This window comes from Heptranchias perlo, chromosome 22 (assembly GCF_035084215.1).
Source record: "Heptranchias perlo isolate sHepPer1 chromosome 22, sHepPer1.hap1, whole genome shotgun sequence".
Lineage (NCBI taxonomy): Eukaryota > Metazoa > Chordata > Chondrichthyes > Hexanchiformes > Hexanchidae > Heptranchias > Heptranchias perlo.
The window spans coordinates 20,983,045-21,008,359 of NC_090346.1; the positions used below are offsets into that span (position 1 = coordinate 20,983,045).

At 41.7% G+C, this 25,315-nt stretch overlaps 1 protein-coding gene across 1 annotated transcript; it reads right to left on the bottom strand.

Moving 5' to 3' along the window:
- Positions 1–10,091: 10,091 nt before the first annotated feature.
- Positions 10,092–20,034, bottom strand: LOC137340581 (cytochrome c oxidase subunit 6B1-like). Its single transcript, XM_068003121.1, has 4 exons — positions 19,870–20,034; positions 17,377–17,483; positions 10,541–10,641; positions 10,092–10,242 (listed from the first exon to the last, which is right to left on the bottom strand). The coding sequence occupies exons 2-4, from the start codon at positions 17,480–17,482 to the stop codon at positions 10,189–10,191; spliced, it is 261 nt and encodes an 86-aa protein (XP_067859222.1). The 5' UTR covers position 17,483; positions 19,870–20,034; the 3' UTR covers positions 10,092–10,188.
- Between the last annotated feature and the right edge of the window lie 5,281 nt (positions 20,035–25,315).

The following is a 25,315-nucleotide window of genomic DNA, read 5'->3' on the forward strand; positions in this document are numbered from 1 at the left end:
TCTGATGAGAAATTTATAATAAGTAGTTTTGCAGTTATAAATAAAAATCAAGTTCTAAGCAACAGCAAATGTATATTGTAATGAAATCCATTTTCCACCGTATGTTAATGATTGTAATGTTTGGGTAGAAGTAAATTCATTCTGAATGTGTTATCTGGAAAGGACCACTTTCATCAGAATTCTGTTCACGTGCCTTCTTACTCCTAACCACATCTTTAATGTGTGTATTTGAACCTTTCTGTCATAATGAACAACTTGTCCGGATCAATTTTCCCAACCCCCTTAATCCTAAAAATTTCAATTAGCCACATTAAAGTCTTTTTTACAAAGAAAAAACCTTTAAGCTTACTCCTAACTTAAATTCCTCATACCCAGAATCATCCAGTACTTAGCTTTGTACCCTCTCGAGTCTATTAGATGACGAGCACTGGACATGGTATCCAGATGATGCCTACCAAGAACATTAAACTCATGACCTCTGGCCCCATTCTATTGCAATATTAGGATTTTTTTTTTTTTTGGCACAACAAAGTAGTGCAAACACAAGCTTGAATGACTCTAATCCAAGGGTACCATCCATATCCTTGAAAAGCAAAAGCTGTGACAGTTCCAGGGCCAACAGTTCTATGGTAGGAGTCTGACTTCTCTGACAAAGTCAATCTTCTGATTCTTTTGTTGGCATTGTGACACAGAGACCACGTCCTATGACTCTTTCCCTTTAGTCATCTAAGGCCCCATTTGTCTTGCTAGATATAATCTCCCATCATCAATACTCGCTAATATTGGCCTAGAAATTGGGTTGCGCAGCGCCCCTTTATCAGGCGCTATGCGGCCTCCTAAGACCCCAAAATGGAGGGCAGGAAGCTCTTCGCCTGCCATATTGGGTAACCAAGAGGCGTCCTTTACCCATGCTTGAAGCAGGCTTTAGGCCGTTTGCATTTGTAAATAAGGGACCTACCGCCTGCTTCAGGTCCCTGATGTACTCAAGGAAACCAACCCTAAAGATCGCCTGCCAAAAAAACTTGCGTGTAAAGCACCATCTCGATTGCCGGCATTCCCAGCCCCGACCTCCAGGCTCCAACCCCGGATTGCTCTCTTCTCTTTTCCACCCCTCCCCCCCCCCCCCCCCCCCCAGGCCACTGATCGCTCCCCCCAAGAATGGGCGCTCCCAAATTCTTAGCACTATGATTTTAATTTACTACAGGGACCCAAACACTGGGTCTTTTCTTTATGGGCTTTTGTCTTCATCAGATTCCCAACTAAGTATTGGCCACAAACTCCGTTCCCTAGCCACCGACTCCATCCCTCTCCGGCGACTGTCTGATGCTGAACCAGACCATTCGCAACCTTGGCATCCTATTTGACCCCAAGATATGTGGTTCTGACCACATATCCGTTCCATCACCAAGACCACCTACTTCCACCTCCATAACATAGCCCGTCTCCGCCCCTGTCTCGGCTCACCTGCTGCTGAAACCCTCATCCATGCCGTTGTTACCTCTAGACTTGACTATTCCAATGCTCTCCTGGCCGGCCTCCCATCTTCTACCCTCCATAAACTTGAGCTCATCCAAAACTCTGCTGCCCACATCCTAACTCACACCAAGTCCCGTTCACCCATCACCCCTGTGCTCGCTGACCTATATTGTCTCCCGGTCCAGGAACGCCTCAATTTTAAATTACTCATCCTTGTTTCCAAATCCCTCCATGGCCTCGCCCCTCTCTATCTCTGTAACCTCCTACAACCCTCCGAGATCTCTGTGCTCCTCCAATCCTTGCCACTTGTGCATCTCCGATTTTAATCGCCTCATCATTGGCGGCTGTGCTGTCAGCTGCCTAGGGCCTAAGCTCTGGAATACCCTCCCCAAACCTCTCAGCATCTCTACCTCCTTTAAGACCCAGCTTATAACCTACCTCTTTGACCAGGCTTTTGGTCACCTGTCCTAATATCTCCTTATGTAGCTCAGTGTCATATTTTGTTTGAAACCACTCCTGTGCACCTTGGGACATTTTACTACATTAAAGGTGCTATATAAATGCAAGTTGTCATTGTTTTGGACCCAACTGTGAGGTCGTCTTTTCTATGAAAGGAACTTTGTACCTTGGCAGTCACAGTGGATATTGCTTTGAGGCTTCCCTGGTTTTCCCTAAACTTTCCTGATACTATGTCTACCTGCTTCCCAAAACAATACTTCACTAAAAAGGGAATTTCCAACAATTTCTACTGCATGTTTAAGAAAAATTCAAAATTGTAAACCATAAAAGTATGAATAGCTGGATTCCCTGCACAACAGACTGCATAATCATGTTGAGGGCAGATTTCTTACAGGATCTTTATGGTCTGTGTTACATTGTGCATTTTAGCTAGGATGTTTTCCCTGAAGGCATCATGGGTCTGAATAACAGTCTGCACCACTTCCCAATGGACAAACAACCCAGTGGGCGTTGTAAACCACTGTCTTCATTTGGAGTGACTAGGCATAAAACTTTTTCTTCAATCATCCCAACTTTTTGGGCTCTTTCTGTGGGGCTGGAGGGGGACTGAGATTTTAAAACTGGATGATTGATTTGTTGCAGTTATTTCCCATCAACATGAAGTGCAACAGATAAAACAGATTCCTCCATAAATGAAGAGACTAGAATCATAGAATGGTTACAGCACAGAAGGAGGCCACTGGGGCCGGCGAGCCCATGCCGGTTCTCTGCAAGAGCAATCCAGCTAGTCCCACTCCCCCGCCCTAACCCCATAGCCTTGCAAATTGGGGGTTATATAAATGTTAAGTTGTTGTTATTTTGGACCCAACTGTGAGGTCTTTTCCATGAAAGAAACTTTGTACCTTGGCAGCCATGGTGCCTATTGCTTTGAGGCTTTCCTGGTGTTCCCTATACTTTCCTGATACTGTTTCTACCTGCTTCCCAAAACAATACTTCCCAGAAAAGGGGATTCCCAATAATCCCCTCCAGATATATGCTACCGAGGCAGGAAGGGACGAAGACAATGCCAGGCGCATAGCACCACGAACATGGATGCAGTGCAGGAAGAAGTTCAATGCTTTGACGTGAATGGTCAAGGTGAGTGAGGTCAAACTATGGGGGTTATATTGGATAACCCTTGAAACCGGGCACAGATTAACCCGCGTCCGGTTGAGATGCAGGCGGCACGTAACATTTGTGCTGCAGGGGGCCATGATAGGGCGAGTGGCTAGCACCACTTAAAGGCAGCCTGCACCTCTTAAAGGGGAGGTGCAGTGTGGCTGCAGGAAGTGATGGAAGTCAATTGGAAAGTGAATCTGTGCTGCAATATAGTGAAGCATGGTGATGATGGGACCTCAGAAATTTTTAATGAGCAACAACTGGGCTGCTCAACATTTGCGAGACTCTGATATTTGCAAAATATAAGATATGGGTCCGTAAGGAGTCTGAACTGAGATCAGACATCGCACACGGAAAACGTTTGCTGATCTCGTCCTTATATTTACAAACTGTTGAGTTATTTTAAAACATTGAATAAAGTGTACGCACCACTAAATCCCACATCCTCCAATCTGCACACCAGACCCAATCAATCGGCCGAGCTGAGTTTGTACCGGGCCTCGAGAGAGCGTGCACCAAGGTTCTCTGATGATGCGCTAGAGGCCTTGGTGCAAGAAGTGGACAGAGGAAGGGCATCCTATATCTGCAGGAGCAGGGGGGGCGGGAGGCGGGAGGCAAGAGGCCCTCCAGATATATACTCCCGAGGAACTAGGGGAACGAAGTCAATGCCAGGCGCATAGCACCACGAACATGGATGTAGTGCAGTAAGTTCAATGCATTGACACGAGTGGTCAAGATGAGTGAGTTGAAGTTTCAAATGGCATATCCTACCGACTGCACCACTGGCCGCATCCACTGCACCACACACTACACCCCCCATCACCCACATACCAACAAACTCTTTCAATCAGTACTCAACTCTTCCAATCAGTTGCTTCCCCTGTTGCAAGCTGCACACCCACAACTCACAGGTCACACACAGCTATTCAACCATGACAGCCACATCACCCAAACATCCTGCAGGACACTCACCGACACATGTCCTGCTTTCTTGCAGAAGGCGGCGCATAACAGAAGGCAGCAAGTGGTAGTGGCTCCATGGAATATGAACCTGCTGTCCTCTTTCAGGGTGACAGCATTCCTGTCTCACCCCTGCCACTCCACCTGTGCCCTTACTGTTAACTGTCAGCCAGCCATCCCACTCCCTGTAGAGTATTGAATCATTATTATAGGAATATAGGAACAGGCGTTGGCCATTTAGCCCCTTGAGCCAGTTCTGCCATTCAATGAGATCCTGGTTGATCTGTGACCTAACTCTATATACCCGCCTTAGCCCCATATCCCTTAATATGTTTGGTTAACAAAAATCTATCAATCTCAGATTAAAAATTAACAATTGAGCTGCCATCAACTGTTGTTTGTGGAACAGCGTTCCAAACCTCTCCCACCCTTTGCATGTAGAAGCGTTTCCTATCTTCACTCCTGCAAGCCCTGGCTCTAATTTTTAGGCTATGACCCCTAGTCCTAGTGTTCAAGTACAGGAGACCTCCAAAAACAGGTACAAATGCATCAGCAGTCAGAAGCAATAATCCAGCAACTAACCTGTAACTCCTGCATGACCCCTCTAAATAGTGGTGTTGGAGGATCTTCCATGCTGTTTAAGACCTGTTCAGCTGTGCGAGGTTAAGGCAGTGCGTTGAGTTCCAAAATTGCATTTGACCCCCTTTACATCAGCGTTGCACACTAATCTATTGCATATTCTCCCTACTTTACATGGTGCCGGTGTTGGTTATCTGCGCCTGCGTGAACGCCTTTATCAATATGGCATCCGGCACACGTAATGCCAGAATCGTGCACGTGCATTCGACATGCCATTTTAGGTCCTTAGGAGTACACATAGCGCCTACACAACAGGTGCTGCACAGCCCAATTTAGAGCCCCATGTATGATATGTTAGGGTTGTTTGGCTAGTTGGCACAGAGGTATATAAGAACATAACAAATAGAAGCAGGATAGGCCATACGGCCCCTCAAGCGTGCTCCGCCATTGGCTGATCTTCGACCTCAACTCTACTTTCCCGCCCGATCCCCATATCCCTTGATTCCCCTAGAGTCCAAAAATCTATCGATCTCAGCCTTGAATATACTCAACGACTCAGAATGTACAGCCCTCTGGGGTAGAGAATTCCAAAGATTCAGCACTCTGAGTGAAGAAATTCCTCCTCATCTCAGTCCTAAATGTTCAACCTCCTATCCCGAGACTATGTCCCCTAGTTCTAGACTCTCCAGCCAGGGGAAACATCCTCTCAGCATCTATCCTGTCAAGCCCTCTTAGAATCTTGTATGTTTCAATGAGATCACCTATTCTAAACTCCAGAGAGTATAGGCCCATTCTACTCAATCTTTCCTCACAGGACAACCCTCTCATCCCAGGAACCAATCTAGTGAATCTTTGTTGCACTGCTCGTAAGGCAAGTATATCCTTTCTTGTTTAGGGAGACCAAAACTGCACACACTACACCAGGTGTGGCCTCACCAAAGCTCTGTACAATTGCAGCAAGACTTCCTTACTCTTGTACTCCAACCCCCTTGCAATAAAGGCCAGCATACCATTTGACTTCCTAATTGCTTGCTGTACCTGCTTGTTAACTTTCTGTGTTTCCTGTACAAGGACACCCAAATCCCTCTGAACACCAACATTTAATAGTTTCTCACCACTTAAAAAATATTCTGTTTTTCTATTTTTCCTACCAAAGTGAATAACCTCATATTTCCCCACATTATACTCCATCTGCCACCTTCTTGCCCACTCACTTAACCTGTCCATATCCCTTTGTAGATTATTTGCGTCTTCCTCACAGTTTACTTTCCCACCTAGCTTTATATCATCAGCAAACTTGGATACATCACACTCGGCCCCTTCATCTAAGTCATTGATATATATTGTAAATAGCTGAAGCCCAAGCACTGATCCTTGTGGCACCCCACTAGTTACAACCTGCCAACCCGACAGTGGCCCGTTTATTCCTACTCTCTGTTTTCTGTCCATTAATCAATCCTCAATCCATGCTAATATATTACCCCCAATCCCATGAGCCCTAATCTTGTGTAACAACCTCTTACGAGGCACTTTATCGAATGCTTTTTGAAAACTCAAATATACAACATCCACTAGTTCCCTCTTATCTACCCTGCTAGTTATACCCTCAAAAAACTCTAATAGATTTGTCAAACATGATTTCCCTTTCATAAAACCATGTTGACTCTGTCTAACGTATTATGATTTTCTAAATGCCCTGTTACTATGTGCTTAATAATAGATTTTAGCATTTTCCCTACTATTGATGTCAGGCTAACTGGCCGTACTTCCCGATTACATTTGCTACCTTTCAATGCACGGGGACAGTTCTAGAATCTAGGGAATTCTGGAAGATCAAAACTAATGCATCCACTATCTCTGCAGCCACCTCTTTTAAAACCTTAGGATGTAGCCATCAGGTCCAGGGAAATTGTCGGCTTTTAGTCCCATTAATTTTTCTAATACTTTTTCTTTACTAATCTTAATTACTTTAAGTTCCTCCCTCTCATTAAACCCTCGGTTCCCCACTATTTCTGGTATGTATTTTGTGTCTTCTACTGTGAAGACAGATATAAAATATTTGTTTAACATCTCTGCCATTTCCTTATTCCCCATTATAATCTGTCCTGTCTCTGCCTCTAATCTCTTCCTTTTTTATATATACTTGTAGAAGCTCTTACAATCTGATTTTATATTTCTTGCTAGTTTACTCTCGTATTCAATTTTCTCCCTCTTTATCAATTTTTTGGTTATCCTTTGCTGATTTTTAATCCCCCCCCCCCTCTCTCCCTCTTCTCAAGCTTACTACTCTTTTGGGCTACATTATAAGCCTCTTCTTTTAATCTAATACTATCCTTAAATCTCTATGATGTGGAGATGCCAGTGATGGACTGGGGTGGACAAATGTAAGGAATCTTACAACACCAGGTTATAGTCCAACAATTTTATTTTAAAATCACAAGCTGACGAAGGAGATAATCTCCGAAAGCTTGTGATTTTAAAATAAAATTGTTGGACTATAACCTGGTGTTGTAAGATTCCTTACTTAAATCTCTAGTTAGCCACGATTGGATCACCTTTCCCATGGAGTTTTTATTCCTCAAGGATACGTATATTCGCTGGGAATTAAGAATTATTTTTTTTAATGTTTATCGTTGCTTATCTACTGTCATATCTTTTAATCTAATTTCCCAATCTATCTTAGCCAACTCGCCCCTCATACCTACATAATTGGCCTTGTTTACATTTAAGACCCTAGTTTCGGACTTAACTAAATCACTCTCAAACTCAGTATGAATTTCTATCATATTACAATCATTCTTCCCCAAAGGATCCGTTATTATAAGATTACTAATTAATCCTGTCTCATTACACAATACTAGATCTAAAATAGCCTGTTCACTGGTTGGCTCCATGACGTATTGTTCTAGAAAACTGTCTCGGATGCATTCCATGAACTCATCCTCCAAACTACTTTTGCCAATTTGTTTTGCCCAGTCTATATGAAGATTATAATCCCCTGTGATTATTGCATTACCCTTGTTATATGCTCCCCTAATTTCCTGATTTATACTCTGTCCAATACTAAAACTACTGTTAGGGGGCCTGCAAACTACTCGCACCAATGTTTTCTGCCCCTTGTTATTTCTTAGCTCCACCCATACTGATTCTACATCCTGATTTTCTGAGCTAAGATCCTTAGCTCCGAAAATGTTTGGGAGAAACATGAAATGGCAGGTTTACACAAGATGGGAAGACAATGGTAAAACAACAAATATGTCATTTGAATTAGATGATTCTTAGACATTACTCAGATGAGGTAGGGGAGTACTTTCATATTTAAAGTATCTCTTGTCCCCTTCCTCCCTCACAAGCACTTACTTCTCCATTTAGGTTTACCAGAACAAAAATTACAAAGTTTTAAAAAATGATTGTGGTTTTATTGAAAAACATCATCCTTAAAAGCTTTTACTGCACATACTTCTGTGTTAAGGAACTAATAGCGAAAATGTACCCAATCTGTGCAATCAATGTTTATTGTCTCAAATTAAGAATAGGGAATTGAATTAAAATCTCAATCTTAAACCTGTCATTTTATGATGAGAGTGTGCTTCATTCTGTGATATATGCACATTAGCTCAATTGTTCCCTACATTACAATAGTGACTACACTTCAAAAGTACATCATTGTCTGTAAAGTGCTTTGGAACCACCTGAGATTGTGAAAAGCATTATGTAAATTCAAGTCTTTCTTTTTATTGTCCTGAATTTATAAACTTCACAAAATATTTTGTGATTATATATTTTATTTTGTAATTTCTGTGAAACTGTAACATTGCAGGCCAGCATGACTCTATAGAAACATGTACACTGCAGTTTTCGCACCAGTTTTATGTTATCAGATTTAGATTGAGAAGAGCTGAAGAGAATGACAAGTTGGGGAATAAGAAAATAATTTTTAAAATAAAGATTTAAGATAATGTAAAGGGGAAAAATCATACAAATAAAACCATAGCTAGTCTGCCCTGTCTAGAAGCTTAAAGGAGCACCACCTAATGTCCCTCTCCCTGCACTACAACAAAAAAAACCTTGGGTGATCATTAGAAAACAGATAATGGGAAAAGCCACACACTTCATCAAGTCAGTTCCTTCCACAAACATTGTGAAATCTGCCTTATTTTGAACTGTATCTCACTTATTTAAGCTTCTTAGAAAAAAGTTCTCCCTGTCTGCCAAATGTAATGGAGTGAAATTCCAGAATTAATCTCCCTAACCTTACACCTCAATTTTTCAGATTAGGAGTAAACAATAGAGCAGAAATAGGTACATTTACCTACTTAGTCTTGGCAGACCACACTTTCTCTCTCCTGCAGCATCACCGTACATCCACTCCAAGACCACAACCTTGATATCAAGCCCTGCAGGAATGAAGGGTGGATTCAGCATTGCCTACAAACCCAGTTATTGTGATGTTAGGCTGTGGCATCAGCTTGCAGAGATTAGGCACTTCTCTGTTTTTCAGCCCTGGCCAATTGATTTTTTCAGATAATGTTTCCATAGCTTTAGCAGCACAGGAAATATTGTGTACATCCCATCAAGCGCTTGTTCATCTGTCCATAATGCTCAACCCCATTCATAACCAAATCACATCCAGCTCTTTTTTTTGAAAATGTTAATTGACACATTAACTGTGTTTTCTGGGATTCTCTTTCACATACGTCACTGTGGGAAAAATATTTCTAATCTGTAACTCTCCGCGACAGTTTTTTTGTTTTGGATTTGTGCTATGGGATCTTTATGTTTAGCTAAGGAAGAGAGCCTCACTAACGTCTCATCCAATATTCAGCACTTCCAACAGTACAACACTCCATCAGGACTGCACTGAAGTATCAGCATGGATTAGGTGCTCAAGTCTCTACTAGGGCTTGAACTCACAACCTTCTCACAGATAAAAGTGCTACCACTGAGCCAAGGTGTTAGCCCAAACTAACCTCCGTGCTCATGAAATTGATGGTACAAACAGTACTTGTCAGTATATAATCTTATATTGCTCACAAATGGTTCTACCATGGATTGTTAACTTGCAGTGAACAATGATGTGACATCCAGGTTTGTAAAGGATGTAATAATCATTATTTCCATGATTCGTTTATACCTCATATTCTAGTGCATTGTAACATACGGTAGGTCTGCCTGTCCAGTCACTGAATGAGAATTGTTTATGTGGTATGTATAATGTTGACCCATTTTCTATGAATGTCAAAGCTTATCTTCACAGACAATGAAATTCTTCCTTCCAATGCACAAGACTGGCTTGCAAACTAATATAAAATACATAAATTTGTTTTTATTTCCTGAGAAATCATTTCATTCAACACAAAGGTCCCAAGAAGTGGAATTCTTTAATTCTCCTGGATATGTTGCTGGAAATGCACAAATAATTATACACAAAATAAGAAGCACAGAGGTAAGGAAAGAGGTGGTGTTCAATATTTAGAATTTATTTTGGTGAAAGTTGTAAGTTTTGCAAATATTGTAAGGTACAACTAAGGGCTTCGACCAGACTGCAAGAACGAGTTAGATTTTTCCAGGGAATGTGCCTTCTTCCAACTGGTCATTCCATTTGTTTATCTAAGATATAAAATGTGAATGGTTATTTCATAGCAAACAACTTTATGCATTCAGCAGAACTTCAGGTTTAAACTGTCTACATAATTTCTTGTAGTTAATTATCTTATATAATTATTTAAAGATGCAATGCAAGATTCTTGCTCAAGATGAATTAATGTAACAAAAGATAAACAATATAAAACCAATATTGTTTTAATCTGCAGACTTACAAAATAAATAACTAGCTTGACCATTAACATTTGACTTTAAAAACCACAATTGTATAATTTTACAGAATGTAGACTGTTTTGTCACATACCCATGAGATTGGGCAGATTGACTTGTACACCCTGCGATACCACTCACATGGAGTAGTATCAGCATCTTTCGCAGTTAGTGCTTTAGTACAGCGATGGAAGTCTGTAAGACAATCACAAACAGGATAGTTTGGCTAAAAAATATCCATACACAAGTATATTTAACTGATCTAAGCAATTTCAATGACTTCAATGGAAAAGAAAATCGTGCAGTGTTAAACAGACCATCAGCCACGTTGATCAATTTCACCCCTACAGAAACATTCATAGAACACACATAGTTCTTCAATTTATTGCTTTAATTTTTAAACAAATATTCAGATTGTAAAATGCATGATTAGGAGATGTGTCAAACTTAATTGATGGTCTGTGCAAAGTCTTTATGACCAAATAGGACCCATAAAGAAGACAGCTAATAACTACTGAAAATTAATGCTAAGATGACACTAGCAAAGGGAGTTGGGCAGAGCAGCGAGTCACCAAACCTTTACAATCTGGGTCTGAATCAAACCTAGAAAGGTCAGATGAAAGTCTTCTCGTCCCTTTGGTACAGAACAGGATGCATACTGAAGGTTAAGAGACAAAACAGACAGAGTGGAAGAAACTTTACTCTGCATATGGCTGTGCTACACTTGGTTTGGGACTATATTTAGACTCAGACCATTAGCTGGAGTTTGTGTCTCAGCCAGGCAGGACCCTGTTTACTATGTTTGGCTCCTACCTGGCAGGAACTTTAACTGTCCTGTTTAGAAAAAAACTCTGTGCATGCCTGGATACACAAATATATAGAGATCTCTCCCAACAGTTGGAAATTCAAATGTTTAAGAAGCACCTAAGGGAGAATCCCTGCTCTCTAAATTGAGTAGGCTTACACCTTGGCATATAGGAACATTAGTAGGCCATTTAGCCCCTCGAGTCTGTTACCCCATTCAATTAGATTATGCCTGATCAACTCCAATTAGCTGCCTTTGATCCATATCCCTTGATACCCTTAGCTAAAAAAATCTGTTGATGAAAATTTCAATTGACCCAACATCCACAGCCTTTTGAGGGAGCACATTGAAAACCAGGCTTGATACTACAATGGATTTACACACCTTGCAGTGAAATGAGGTGCTTAACACAGTTATCTTAACAAACAATAATACTTTTTCAATGATGGGTACAAACTCACTCCACAAATTGGATCGCACTGAGGCTAAACTGGCAATATAAATGCACCTTGAGTGCGCTTGTTTCTGATACCAGGTGAAAGAGAAAATTCCATTCTCCAGCGCTGACATCAATCACCTCATTTGCACCAGAAGATGCAAATCATTTTTAAAAAGGGAACTATTATTAATCAATAGCTACCCAAAAATAGCTAGACATTCTGGTAGGATGGATGGTATCCATTACCCTTAATTTTCCCATAAAGATGCTATGAGTGTATTTATTTTGGATAACAGCTGAAACCCATTGCCTGCAATTCCTGTGCCATGTGGGAACTCCAGGACACTTCAGGTGCTCTGGGTGACCATGTGTGCAGGAAGTGCCTCTGGTTGTTTGAGCTTCAGCTCAGAGTTTGAGCTTGAGTGGCTGGAATCACTGCAGAGCATTTGGGAGGCTGAGAATTTCCTGGATCGTACGTTCCAGGAGGCGGTCATCCTACAGCTACAGAGAGCTCAGGACAGTAAGTGGGCGGCCATCCAGCAGGGTAGGAAGAGGCAAGCAGTGCAGGAATCCTCAGGGAGAGCATCGCTCACTAACCAGTATTGAATACTGGTTAGGTGAGGGTGACGACACCTCGAAGGAGTGCCGTCCAGAACATAGCAACTTGGGGCAAAGGACTGCACATGGGGGCACAGCGAAGTGTAGGATTGCAGTGGTTGTAGGGGATTCAACAGTTGGGGACAGATAGACCTTTCTGCATCTGCTGATGTGAGTCCCTCATGGTGTGTTGTCTTTCTGGTGCCAGGGTAAAGAACAACACAGAGAGTGCAGAACATTTTGAGGGAGGAAGGGGAACAGCCAGAAGTCATGGTCCATGTGGAAACCAATGACATAGGAAGGGAAAGGGTGGAGGTCCTGCAGTCAGAGTTTCAGGAGCTAGGAAGGAAGTTAAAAAGCAGGACCACAAAGGTGGTAATCTCTGGATTACCCCCAGTGCCACGCACTAGTGAGTATTGGAATAGTAGGAAGACAGGTTAGTGCATGGCTGGAGAAATGATGCAGGAGGGAGGGCTTCAGATTCCTGGGGCATTGGAACAAGTTCTGAGGCAGGAGGGATCTGTTCAAGATGGACAGGTTGCACCGCAACAGAGCAGGGACCAATATTAACTCGTGCTGTGGGGAGGGTTTAAACTAATTTGGCAGGGTGTGGGCACCAGGATGAAACATTGGAGAGGAGAAACAAGGTGCACAGAGAATTGGGAGGGATAAATAACACTAGAGTAAAGAATAGTTCAGAAAAAGGACGGGTCAAATACGAGGCAGTCTAAGATGAATTTGGAGTGCATGTGCGTAAATGCACGTAGCGTGGTAAATAAGGTTGGTGAGCTGCAGGCACAAGTTACCACATGGGACATGATATGGTGGCAATAACAGAGACCGGTCCATCCCCGATTTTCATCGCTCCACCATTGGCGACCGTATCTTCAGCTGCCTAGGCCCTAAGCTCTGGAATTCCATCCTAAGCCTCTCTACATCTCTCTCCTCCTTTAAGATGCTCCTCAAAACCTACCTCTTTGACCAACCTGTCATAACGTCTCCTTATCAGATTTTGTCTGATAACGCTCGTGAAGCGCCAAGTTGTTGTTGATGTTGATGATGATGATGATGACCTGTGTTTTATGCTTCTGCACATGCCAGCCTGCAATTTTCCACCCATTGAAATGAATGGATGAAAATTAGGGGCTAGCAGGTGCAGACCCGAAAAATCCAGACCAGTTATGTAGAGTGTTTGATAATTTATATGAATATAGGAATTTTCATAATAAAGCTCTGTGCTCTTAAGTTAGTGCTTAATCACATTAAATGAACATTATTGTCTTTTGAGATAAATTGTTAAACAGCCCAACAAGTAACATCTACACTATAAAAAGAGGTGAAAAGATAAAAGTGTCGAGGAGTACTTTCATCAAAGGTTAAAAAAGGTATAACATTTTCTCTCCTTAAAAAATCTTCAGTTTTAGTTCATTTTCCTCCCTCAGCAACCCACAATCTTGGTTCTCCACACTTGGTATGGAGCCACCTAGTGACATCAATGACTGGGGCTGTACTTAATGCCAATTGGGAGGAATTCACCGCTACCAAGTACACAGCTGTATGAAGCCAATAGTGAAGTTTGCTAACTTGAAAGCTTCCATTGGGCATTCAGGATGGAAAGGATGTCAACTAGTGTTGCTGCTTGCTGACAGACTCCATACCTGATATTGACTGAGCAGCTTCCCTGCTGTATAAAAAAAAATCACTTTCCACAAAAGGAGTAAAAATAAAGTAAAACTTCAATTATTTCCATACAATTTTTTTTCCAAAAAGATAGCAAGGATGTCAAGGCCTTAGAGAGGGTGCAGAAGAGATTTACTAGAATGGTGCCAGGGATGAGGGACTTCAATTATGTGGAGAGACTGGAGAAGCTGGGTTTGTTCTCCTTAGGACAGAGAAGGTTAAGGGGAGATTTGATAGAGGTGTTCAAAATCTTGAACGGTACTGACAGAGTAAATAAGGAGAAACAGTTTCCATAATAACTTAAGAAATAGGAGCAGGAGTAGGCCATGCGGCCCCTTCAGCCTGCTCCGCCATTCAATATGATCATGGCTGATCTTCAACCTCAAATCCACTTTCCCGCCTGATCCCCATAGTCCTTGATTTCCTTAGAGTCCAAAAATCTATCGTTCTCAGTCTTAAATATACTCAATGACTGAGCATCCACAGCCCTCTGGGGTACAGAATTCCAAATATTCATGACCCTCTGAGTGAAGAAATTCCTCCTCATCTCAGTCCTAAATGTCTGACTCCTTATCCTGAGACCATATAGACTCTCCAGCCAGAGGAAACATCCTCTCAGCATCTACCCTGTCAAGCCCTTTTAGAATCTTATATGATTCAATGAGATCACTACTCATTCTTCTAAACTCCAGAGAGTATAGGCCCAATCTACTCAATCTTTCCTCATAGGACAACCCTCTCATCCTAGGAATCAATCTAGTGAACCTTCGTTGTGCCGCCTCTAAGGCGAGTATATCTCTCCTTAGGTAAGGAGACCAAAACTGCACACACTGCTCCAGGTGTGGTCTCATGAAAGCCTTGTACAATTGCAGCAAGACTTCCTTATTCTTGTACTCCAGCCCCCTTGCAATAAAGGCCAACATACCATTTGCTTTCCTAATTGCTTGCTGTATCAACATGTTAACTTTCTGTGTTTCCTGTACAAGGACACCCAAATCCCTCTGAACACCAACATTTAATAGTTTCTCACCACTTAAAAAACATTCCATTTTTCTATTTTTCCTACCAAAGTGAATAACCTCACATTTCCCCACATTATACTCCATCTGCCACCTTTTTGCCCACTCATTTCACCTGTCGATATCCCTTTGCACCCTTTGTGTCCTCCTTACAGCTTACTTTCCCACCTAGCTTTGTATCATCAGCAAACTTGGATACATTACACTCGATCCCTTCATCTCGGTCATTAAAATAGATTGTAAATAGCTGAGGCCCAAGCACTGATCCTTGCGGTATCCCACTAGTTACAACCTGCCAACCCTAAAGTGACCCATTTATTCCTACTCTCTGTTTTCTATCCATTAACCAATCCGCTATCCATGCTAATATATTACCCCCCATCCCACGAGCCCTTATCTTGTGTAACAATCTCTTGTGTGGCACCTTATCGAATGCCTTTTGAAAATCCAAATATACAACATCCACTGGTTCCCCTTATCTACCCTGCTAGTTAAACCTTCAAAAAACTCTAATAGCTTTGTCAAGCATGATTTCCCTTTCATAAAACCGTGTTGACTCTGCCTAATCATATTATAAGTGCTCTGTTACCACGTCCTTAATAATAGATTCTAGCATTTTCCCCACTACCAATGTCAGGCTAACTGGCCTTTGGTTCCGTCTTCTCTCTCCGTCCTTTCTTGAATAGCAGGATTACATTTGATACCTTCCAATCCACGAGGACCATTCTAGAATCTAGGGAATTCTGGAAGATCAAAACCAATGCATCCACTATCTCTGCAGCCACCTCTTTTAAAATCTTAGGACGTAGGCCATCAGGTCCAGGGAAATTGTCGGCTTTTAGACCCATTAATTTTTCCAATACTTTTTCTTTACTAATCTTAATTATTTCCATCTCATTAGACCAAATAGTTCCCCATTATTTCTAGTATGTTTTTTTGTGTCTTCTACAGTGAAGACAGATATAAAATATTTGTTTAACATCTCTGCCATCTCCTTATTCCCCATTATAATCTCTCCCTCTAAGGGACCCACGTTTACTTTTTCTAATCTCTTCCTTTTTATATACTTGTAGAAGCTCTTACAATGTGTTTTTATGTTTCTTGCTAATTTGCTCTCATATTCAATTTTCTCCCTCTATCAATTTCTTGGTTATTCTTTGCTGATTTCTGAAACCCTCCAAATCCTTAGGCTTACCACTCTTTTGGGCAACATTGTAAGCCTCTTCTTTTAATCTAATACCATCCTTAAATCTATAACTAGCCATGGTTGGATCACTTTTTCTGTGGTGTTTTTATTCCTCAAGGGTATGCATATTCGCTGAGAATTATGAATTATTTCTTTAAAGTGTTCTCCATTGCTTATCTATGATCATATCTTTTAATCAGATTTCCCAATCTTCCTTAGCCAACTCGCCCCTCATACCTACATAATTGGCCTTATTTAAATTTAAGGCCCTAGTTTCAGATTTAACTACATCACTCTCAAACTCAATATGAAATTCTATCATATTATGATCACTCTTCCCCAGAGTATCTTTTATTATAAGATTACTAATTAATCCTGTCTCATTACATAATACTAGATCTAAAATAGCCTGTTCACTGGTTGGTTTTTCGACACACTGTTCTAGAAAGCAGACTCGGATGCATTCCATGAACTCGTCCTTCCAACTACTTTTGCCAATTTGGTTTGCCCAGTCTATAAGAAGATTATAATCCCCCATGATTATTGCATTACCCTTGTTACATGCTTCTCTAATTTCCTGATTTATACACTGTCCAACACTCTAACTACTGTTAGGGGGCCTGTAAACTACTCCCACCAGTGTTTTCTGCCCCTTGTTATTTCTTAGCTCCATCCATACTGATTCTACATCCTGATTTTCTGAGCTAAGATTTTTTTCTCATTACTTTCCAGTGGCAGAAGGGTCAGTAACCAGAGGACACAGATTTAAGGTGATCGACAAAGGAGCCAGAGGCGACATGAGGAAACATTTTTTTTTAATGCAGCGAGTTGTAATGATCTGGAATACACTGTCTGAAAGGGTGCTGGAAGCAGATTCATAAGGGAATTGGATAAATACTTGAAGGGAAAAAATTTACAGGGCTATGGGGAAAGAGCAGGGGAATGGGACTAATTGGATAGATCTTTCAAAGAGCCGACAAAAGCACGATGGAACGAATGGCCTCCTCCTGTGCTGTACCTACTATGATACCATGATAGTATTCTGAAAGTACTTCCCTTTATGTTAGAGATATGCTTTTTAAAAAGTTAGGATAAAACATTGCCTTTTTTCATGTGAACGGTACTTGATTTTGTAAAGCTAAAGTTATCCTTCACATTATTACATATGTACTATGCACCAAATCTCATAACAGTACTTTCTCACCCAGATAATTTTGAAAGCAGTTCCTGGTTTGGTTTTGGTTGGGAAACCTGGCATCAAAAGGAGCCGTCTTGTACTTCTTCAACTTGTCCTGGATAGGCTCTGCCATCCTGTGACAAACGATTTAAAATATTTTATAGAACTTATAGATTTGCTTTTATTTGGTGAAGAACAAACACAAAATGTCTTTTGGAGAATGAGATGTCGATTGAATCATCAATTAACAAGGGCCTCTCAAGGTGCGTGGCCTTAATTGGTAAACGGGGGGTTATCGTGGGGCCCGCCCCCCGCACCTAATGGTGCTCTTTGCCCACTTGCTTTTCCTTTGAAATGAAAGGTCTTCAGAAACTGTGGAGTCTGGAGATCTTCATGGCAACAGCCTCCCACCATAATGCAGTGTGTGAGCAGTGCCTGCACGGAGATACACGTGAGGCAGAGATCAAAGTGGCCTCCCAGCCTGCACTAAAATGCTGTTGTTTACTTTTTAGTTTGTACTGAATAAATTGTTTTAAAATCATCAGTAATAATTTACCGATAACAAACACAGTAAAGAAAACCAGTAGCAAAACTCCATCTCCAACCAGCACATCTTAACTATTTTACAGCTAATTTGAAAAGTTAAATGAGGTCATCAAAAATCAACATAACAAGTGAATCAGTTAATAATTACAAGAACAAAACATACCAAGTCCCACCTTAATTACTTAAATATACTCAATGTGCACAAAATACCTTTACCCAGAATTAAAATCCTTCATTGCAGTCCAGGCCTAGATTAGAATAGTATTTTGTGTCAATGCAATGTCTGACAGTCCTCAAATCAAATCATGTCCACTGAAAATGGTGAGAGGATCACCATACCTATGGTCAGTCATTACCCACTGTTTAAAATCCTTATCATCATAAAGCAAGAAGATACTAGGAGACACAACCTTAAAACCTTATAGAATTAGACCATTATTAAATGGTATAAAATGAATCCCCTTTTGCTTTTGAGGGATTTCAAAGAAAGATATGGATTGTATTTTCTAGTTTTAAAACTTCTTTTCCCTAGAACTGGATGAAAGAAGGTTTAACTTGATGTAACTTGCATAAAATATCTGAGAACAAAGCAGAGTAAAAGGTCCCAATAAGCCAGGCGCACTAAGTACATCTCAACAAATTCCATTTTAACCCTTGGTGTTGCAGTAACAGCAACACTTGGAATGTAGCAAGTTTAAGCTCTTTTTAAACTTGGATACCTGCAACCTCTACATCCTACTTCAAGGTTCTTTTTCTGATCCAAATAAATGTAGAGTTAAATGAAGTACTTTGTTATATATATTTAATTAGATGTTGGCTCAATGCAGTCACAGTCAACTGGATTCTGAGACCCCCCCCAGAGACATTGGACAAAAAAGGCACTCCAAAGCCTGGCCCTTTCCACTCTGCCTCCAGATCTTTCACCCCATTGTCATTTTTCCCCCTCTCTGTATCCCATGTACACATCCAGGCAGTTTCCACTTCACCATCACTGTTCACTGCTCTCCTTTTCTTAACAATGTCTACAGCCATAGATTGGAACCTCTGACAGGGACTCATTCTCCACCAACTGTATCACAGCCAACCCCACCCCACTCTATGTCCATGTAACGACACTTCCCAACTGGGATCATCAAGTAGCAACAAGGAGCAGGAATCATGGCCTATTTTCCCATTCTTTATGTAGGGAATAGTGAGGCCAAATGCAGCAATGCCCCAACATACCAACTGTCGCATAGCTGAGATCAGCTAGCTCAGGGCTTAGCAGGTATCAAATCTAGGCCATTCTGCTCTGTGCTCTTTCCTTTTCCAAGTGCCTATAGATGTAAATCCGGAAAACAATGGCAAAATAAATTGGATATTAATCCACAAAGAACATTGATTATTAGCTTTCATATTTAAATTTCCATCGAATTTATATACACACATCTTCACACTGTCTCCTTCAACACTAAATCGATCAGCAGAGACTGCAGCTCCCTGCAACCCTTGTTCGCGAATTTCCCCTTTTCCTCCCTTCAAGGGCAAACAAGGATAAATTAAAATTATGGAAATATCCACTTTAATTTTCTAACTAGAGAAAAATCGGAAGGTAAAATGTTTCGCATTGTGTGCAGTCGTGGAGAAATTACAGAAGTGTAAAAGTGTACTTTCACTGACGGATCAAAGGACATAAAGGTCTAAAGTCTTCAATCAATCAGTCTTTTAACGATCTAAAGTAAATAAGTATTAGCGGCCGATGTGGTTTAATATTGACTCGGTATTAAACCGTCTCGGTACAATTAAGTGACGATTAAAATACTGTCGCACATCTTAAACCGAGTCCGCCCCTCGTTCACCAGGTGCTCAGACTATGTCCCACTCTCAGCTTTTAAAGGTGAGGAGCCCCAAGTAGATTTTAAGACGTTTCCGTACTGTTCGCCTACAGGTGCTGCACGTTCACCAATTTAATGTATCAACTTAGACATCACTTACTTTCAGTACAAAGTGACAGACAAACGTTCAACACAACAGATTCACTTCACTTCCGAGCTGTTGTAACCGAAACACTGCAAGTCCGTGCGCAATCGGTAATGTTACATGGCGGATAGGTCACAGGAACTAACCTTACTGCCACTCCTATATTATTTTAAAATAATCCACAAATAAATGACACATTTGTGACCGCATTGCCTATTTACATGGTATGAGCGTGATGCAAATTTACAAAGTATTTTAAATACTATTATAACTTAAAGGAAGTGCATACCGGAAAAGGAACTTATGCAAATTGATGAATTGCAATAAAATGTTGCAATTATGCTTACAACCTGTTTCAGAAGCATATTGTGATGGGCGAGGTACAAGACATGAATGAAAGCACTGTGTGTGTGTGTGAACGGGATATGAACTATTCTCTATAGTATGTACAAGGTTGTTATCAGCTCGCTATTAACAACTACAGTACCTTTTAAAAAAAAAATGAGATGGAATCTTACGATAATAATATTTATATAGTGCTGTTTCAAATTTGTTATTGACTACGGGGCTCGTTGGAAGTGAAAACCTCCTGTAAAGTTATTTAGCTTGGCACCGCATTGATGTAAACGAGTACAAAATTAACAAGCTTCAAGCAAGAAATGGGCTGTCAAGAACATACGAATTAAGAGCAGGAGTAGGCCATTCGGCCCCTCAAGCCTGCTCTGCCATTTGATAAGATCATGGTTGATCTGATTGTGATCTCAACCCTACTTTCCTGTCTACCTACTATAATCTTTGACTTGCTTTGTTAATCAGGAATCTGTCTAACTCAGTCTTAAAAATGTTCAATGACCCTGCCTCCACCGCTCTCTGGGGAAGGGAGTTCCACAGACTCAACCCTCTGAGAGAAAAAAATTCTCCTGATCTCTGTCTTAAATGGGAGACTCCTTATTTTTAAACTGTGGCCCTTAGTTCTAGTCTCTCCCACAAGGGGAAACATCCTCTCAGCATCTACCCCTTTGAGTCCCCTCAGGATCTTATGTTTCAATAAGATCACCTCTCATTCTTCTGAACCCCCTCATCCCAGGAATCAGTCAAGTGAACCTTCTCTGAACCGCGTCCAAAGCACTTGTGTCCTTTCTTAAATAAGGAGACCAAAACTGCACACAGTATTCTAGATGTGGTCTCACCAATGCCCTGTACAACTGTAGCAAAACATCTCTACTTTTATATTCCATTCCCCTTGCAATAAATGACAACATTCCATTTGCCTTCCTAATCACTTGCTGTACCTGCATACTAACTTTTTGTGATTCACGTATTAGGACACCCAGATCCCTCTGTACCTCAGAGTTCTGCAATCTCTCTCCATTTAAATAATAAACTGCTTTTCTATTCCTCCTGCCAAAGTGGACAAGTTCACATTTTCCCACATTATACTCCATCTGCCAAATTTTTGCCCACTCACTTAACCTATCTATATCCCTTTGCAGACTCCTTATGTCCTCTGCACAACTTACTTTCCTACCTACCTTTATGTCATCAGCAAATTTAGCAACCATACATTCAGTCCCTTCATCCAAGTCATTGATATAGATTGTAAATAGTTGAGGCCCAAGCACTGATCCCTGTGGCACTCCACTCGTTACATCTTGCCAACCTGAAAATGACCCATTTATGCCTACTCTCTGTTTCCTGTTAGCTAACCAATCCTTTAACCAAGTTAATATGTTACCCCCTACACCATGAGCTCTTATTTTGTGTAGTAGCCTTTGATGTGGCACCTTGTCAAAAGCCTTCTGGAAATCCAAGTACACCACATCCACAGGATCCCCTTTATCCACGTTGCTTGTTACTTCCTCAAAGAACTCTAATAAATTAGTCAAACACGATTTCCCTTTCACAAAGCCATGTTGATGCTGCCTGATTGCATTGAGATTTTCTAAGTGCCCTGCTATAACCTCCTTAATAATAGATTCTAGCATTTTCCCTATGACAGATGTTAAGCTAACTGGCCTGTAGTTTCCTGCTTTCTGTCTCCCTCCTTTCTTGAATAGAGGAGTTACATTCACTATTTTCCAATCTGATGGGACCCTTCCGGAATCTATGGAATTTTGGAAAATTAATACCGTTGCATCTTCTCTCTCTGCAGCCACTTCTTTTAAGACCCTAGGATGAAGACTGTCAGGACCTGGGGACTTGTCAGCTTTTAGTTCTAAGATTTTTTTCAAAACACATTCCCTGGTGATTGTAAATGTTTTAAGTTCCTCCCTCCCTTTCACTTCTTGATTCACAATTATTTCTGGCATGTTATTTGTATCATTTCATGTTCATTTTTCAGTGACCGGCGCGGACACGATGGGCCGAAGGGCCTCTATCCGTGCTGTATAACTCTATGACTCTATGACTCTAAAACCAAACCCACTTTTTTTCCTACAGATATTTCTATTTCCCATTTAGAAAGAAAGACTTGCATTTAATAAGACTTGCATTTTTAAATTGCCACATAATACAGCACCTTTCATAACCTCAGTAAGTCCTGAAGTGCTTCACAGGCAATTAAATACTTTTGAAGTGCATTTACTGTTGTAATGTAGGCAAAGGTGGGCAGTCAATTTGTGCAAGTCAGGACAGCAATAATTGCAACATTTTCTTACAATGTATCAACTTGCCTTTTATAAGTTGCTTCTGTTCCATAAGTTCATTTTTTGGCTCACACTTCTTTTAAGTTGTAATTGTATTTAAAATACTTTGTTAATTTGCATCACGCTCATACCATGTAACACAACCATAAACGTATAATTTATTTGTGGATTATTTTAAAATGATAAAGGAGTAGTGGCAATGTGGTTGATGTGAGGGCAATGTGGTTGATGCAGTGTATATGGATTTCCAAAATGCCACATAATAGGCTTGTCAGCAAAATTGGAGCCCATGGAATAAAAGGGGCAGTGGCAACATGGATATGGAATTGGCTAAGTGACAGGAAGCAGAAGGTAGTGGTGAACAATTGTTTTTCAGACTGGAGGGAGGTGTACAGTAGTGTTCCCCAGGGGCCGGTACTAGGATCACTGCTTTTTTTGATATATATTAATGATTTGGACGTGGGTGTACAGGGCACAATTTAAAAATTTGCAGATGAAACAAAACTTGGGAGTGTAGTAAACAATGAGGAGAATAGTGATAGACTTCAAGAAGACATAGATAGACTGGTGGAGTGGGCGGACACATGGCAGATGAAATTTAACGCAGAGAAGTGAGAAGTGATACATTTTTGTATGAAGAATGATGAGAGGCAATATAAACTAAATGGTACAATTCTAAAGGAGGTGCAGGAACAGAGAGATCTGGGGGTATATGTACACAAATCTTTGAAGGTGGCAGAGCAGGTTGAGAAATCCGTTAAATAAGTATACAGAGCCCTGGGCTTTATAGATAGAGGCCTAGAGTACAAAAGCAAGGAAATTCTGTTGAACCTTTATAAAACATTGATTCAACCACAACTGGAATATTGGGCTCAATTTTCCCGGGAATTTGCGGGTGCGTTGGGGGCTAGGGGGGGCTCTGAAAATTGGGGAAATCCCATTCGGGTTCAGAACCCGGCTCCAACCCCCAGACTTCCGGGTTCCCCACTGACGTGTCTGGGTGCGCACGACCCTCTCGAATGCGGAAGTCCCACCGGCAATTAAAGCCGGCGGGATGATACTTGACACAGTTATTTAGATAGTTTAAGTAGTTGAACTACTTAATTTTCTCCACATTGAGGCAGGGGTGGGACTTTGAAGCTTCCTCAGCGTGTTTCCTGTGCTGTGGGAAACACTCCCTGTTGCAACAGATGTGTTTCAGCCAGCAGCCGTTGGGACATTCAAATGCTTCTTTGACAGATGGGGAGAAAAGGTCACTTGTTGCAGCAGGGCACTTTGTTCTTTCAAACTAAGTTTTGGCTACAAGATCTTTGTGCTTTCACTGAAAATTCTTACTTTCCACTTAAAATTCTTCTGTTCACACATATTTAACTACTTTGCGGATCCCCTCAAACTCACACCGTCAGGATGGGAGGCGGCATGGCGGAATTCACCACTACATCCGAGGACGAGCAACATTTTTTTTATTCGTTCATGGGATGTGGGCATCGCTGGCGAGGCCAGCATTTATTGCCCATCCCTAATTGCCCTTGAGAAGGTGGTGGTGAGCCGCCTTCTTGAACCGCTGCAGTCCGTGAGGTGAAGGTTCGCCCACAATGCTGTTAGGAAGGGAGTTGCAGGATTTTGACCCAGGGACAATGAAGGAACCGCGATATATTTCCAAGTCGGGATGGTGTGTGACTTGGAGGGGGACGTGCAGGTGATGTTGTTCCCATGTGCCTGCTGCCCTTGTCCTTCTAGGCGGTGGAGGTCGTGGGTTTGGGAGGTGCTATTGAAGAAGCTTTGGCGAGTTGCTGCAGTGCATCCTGTGGATGGTACACACTGCAGCCACTGTGCACCGGTGGTGAAGGGAGTGAATGTTTAGGATGGTGGATGGGGTGCCAATCAAGCGGGCTGCTTTGTCCTGGATGGTGTTGAGTTTCTTGAATGTTGTTGGAGCTGCACTCATCCAGGCAAGTGGAGAGTATTCCATCACACTCCTGACTTGTGCCTTGTAGATGGTGGAAAGGCTTTGGGGAATCAGGAGGTGAGTCACTCGCCACAGAATATCCAGCCTCTGACCTGCTCTTGTAGCCACAGTATTTAAATGGCTGGTCCAGTTAAGTTTCTGGTCAATGGTGACCCCCAGGATGTTGATGGTGGGTGATTCGGCGATGGTAATGCCGTTGAATGTCAAGGGGAGGTGGTTGGACTCTCTCTTGTTGGGGATGGTCATTGCCTGGCACTTGTCTGGTGCGAATGTTACTTGCCACTTATGAGCCCAAGCCTGCATGTTGTCCAGGTCTTGCTGCATGCGGGCTCGGACTGCTTCATTATTTGAGGGGTTGCGAAAGGAACTGAACACTGTGCAATCATCAGCGAACATCCCCATTTCTGACCTTATGATGGAGGGAAGGTCATTGATGAAGCAGCTGAAGATGGTTGGGCCTGGGACACTGCCCTGAGGAACTCCTGCAGCAATGTCCTGGGGCTGAGATGATTGGCCTCCAACAACCACCACCATCTTCCTTTGCGCTAGGTGTGACTCCAGCCACTGGAGAGTTTTCCCCCTGATTCCCATTGACTTCAATTTTACTAGGGCTCCTTGGTGCCACACTCGGTCAAATGCTGCCTTGATGTCAAGGGCAGTCACTCTCACCTAACCTCTGGAATTCAGCTCTTTTGTCCATGTTTGGACCAAGGCTGTAATGAGGTCTGGAGCCGAGTGGTCCTGGCGGAACCCAAACTGAGGATCGGTGAGCAGGTTATTGGTGAGTAAGTGCCGCTTGATAGCACTGTCGAGGACACCTTCCATCACTTTGCTGATGATTGAGAGT

Excerpts from the sequence above, each read along its gene's own strand:
- LOC137340581 (XM_068003121.1), bottom strand. The coding sequence starts at position 17,482 with ATGGCAGAGCCTATCCAGGACAAGTTGAAGAAGTACAAGACGGCTCCT. Across the intron at positions 10,642-17,376 it reads CTGCTTTCAAAATTATCTGG|ACTTCCATCGCTGTACTAAA; the intron begins GTGAGAAAGTAC and ends ATTGTCTTACAG. Across the intron at positions 10,243-10,540 it reads CAATCTGCCCAATCTCATGG|ATAAACAAATGGAATGACCA; the intron begins GTATGTGACAAA and ends TTTATATCTTAG.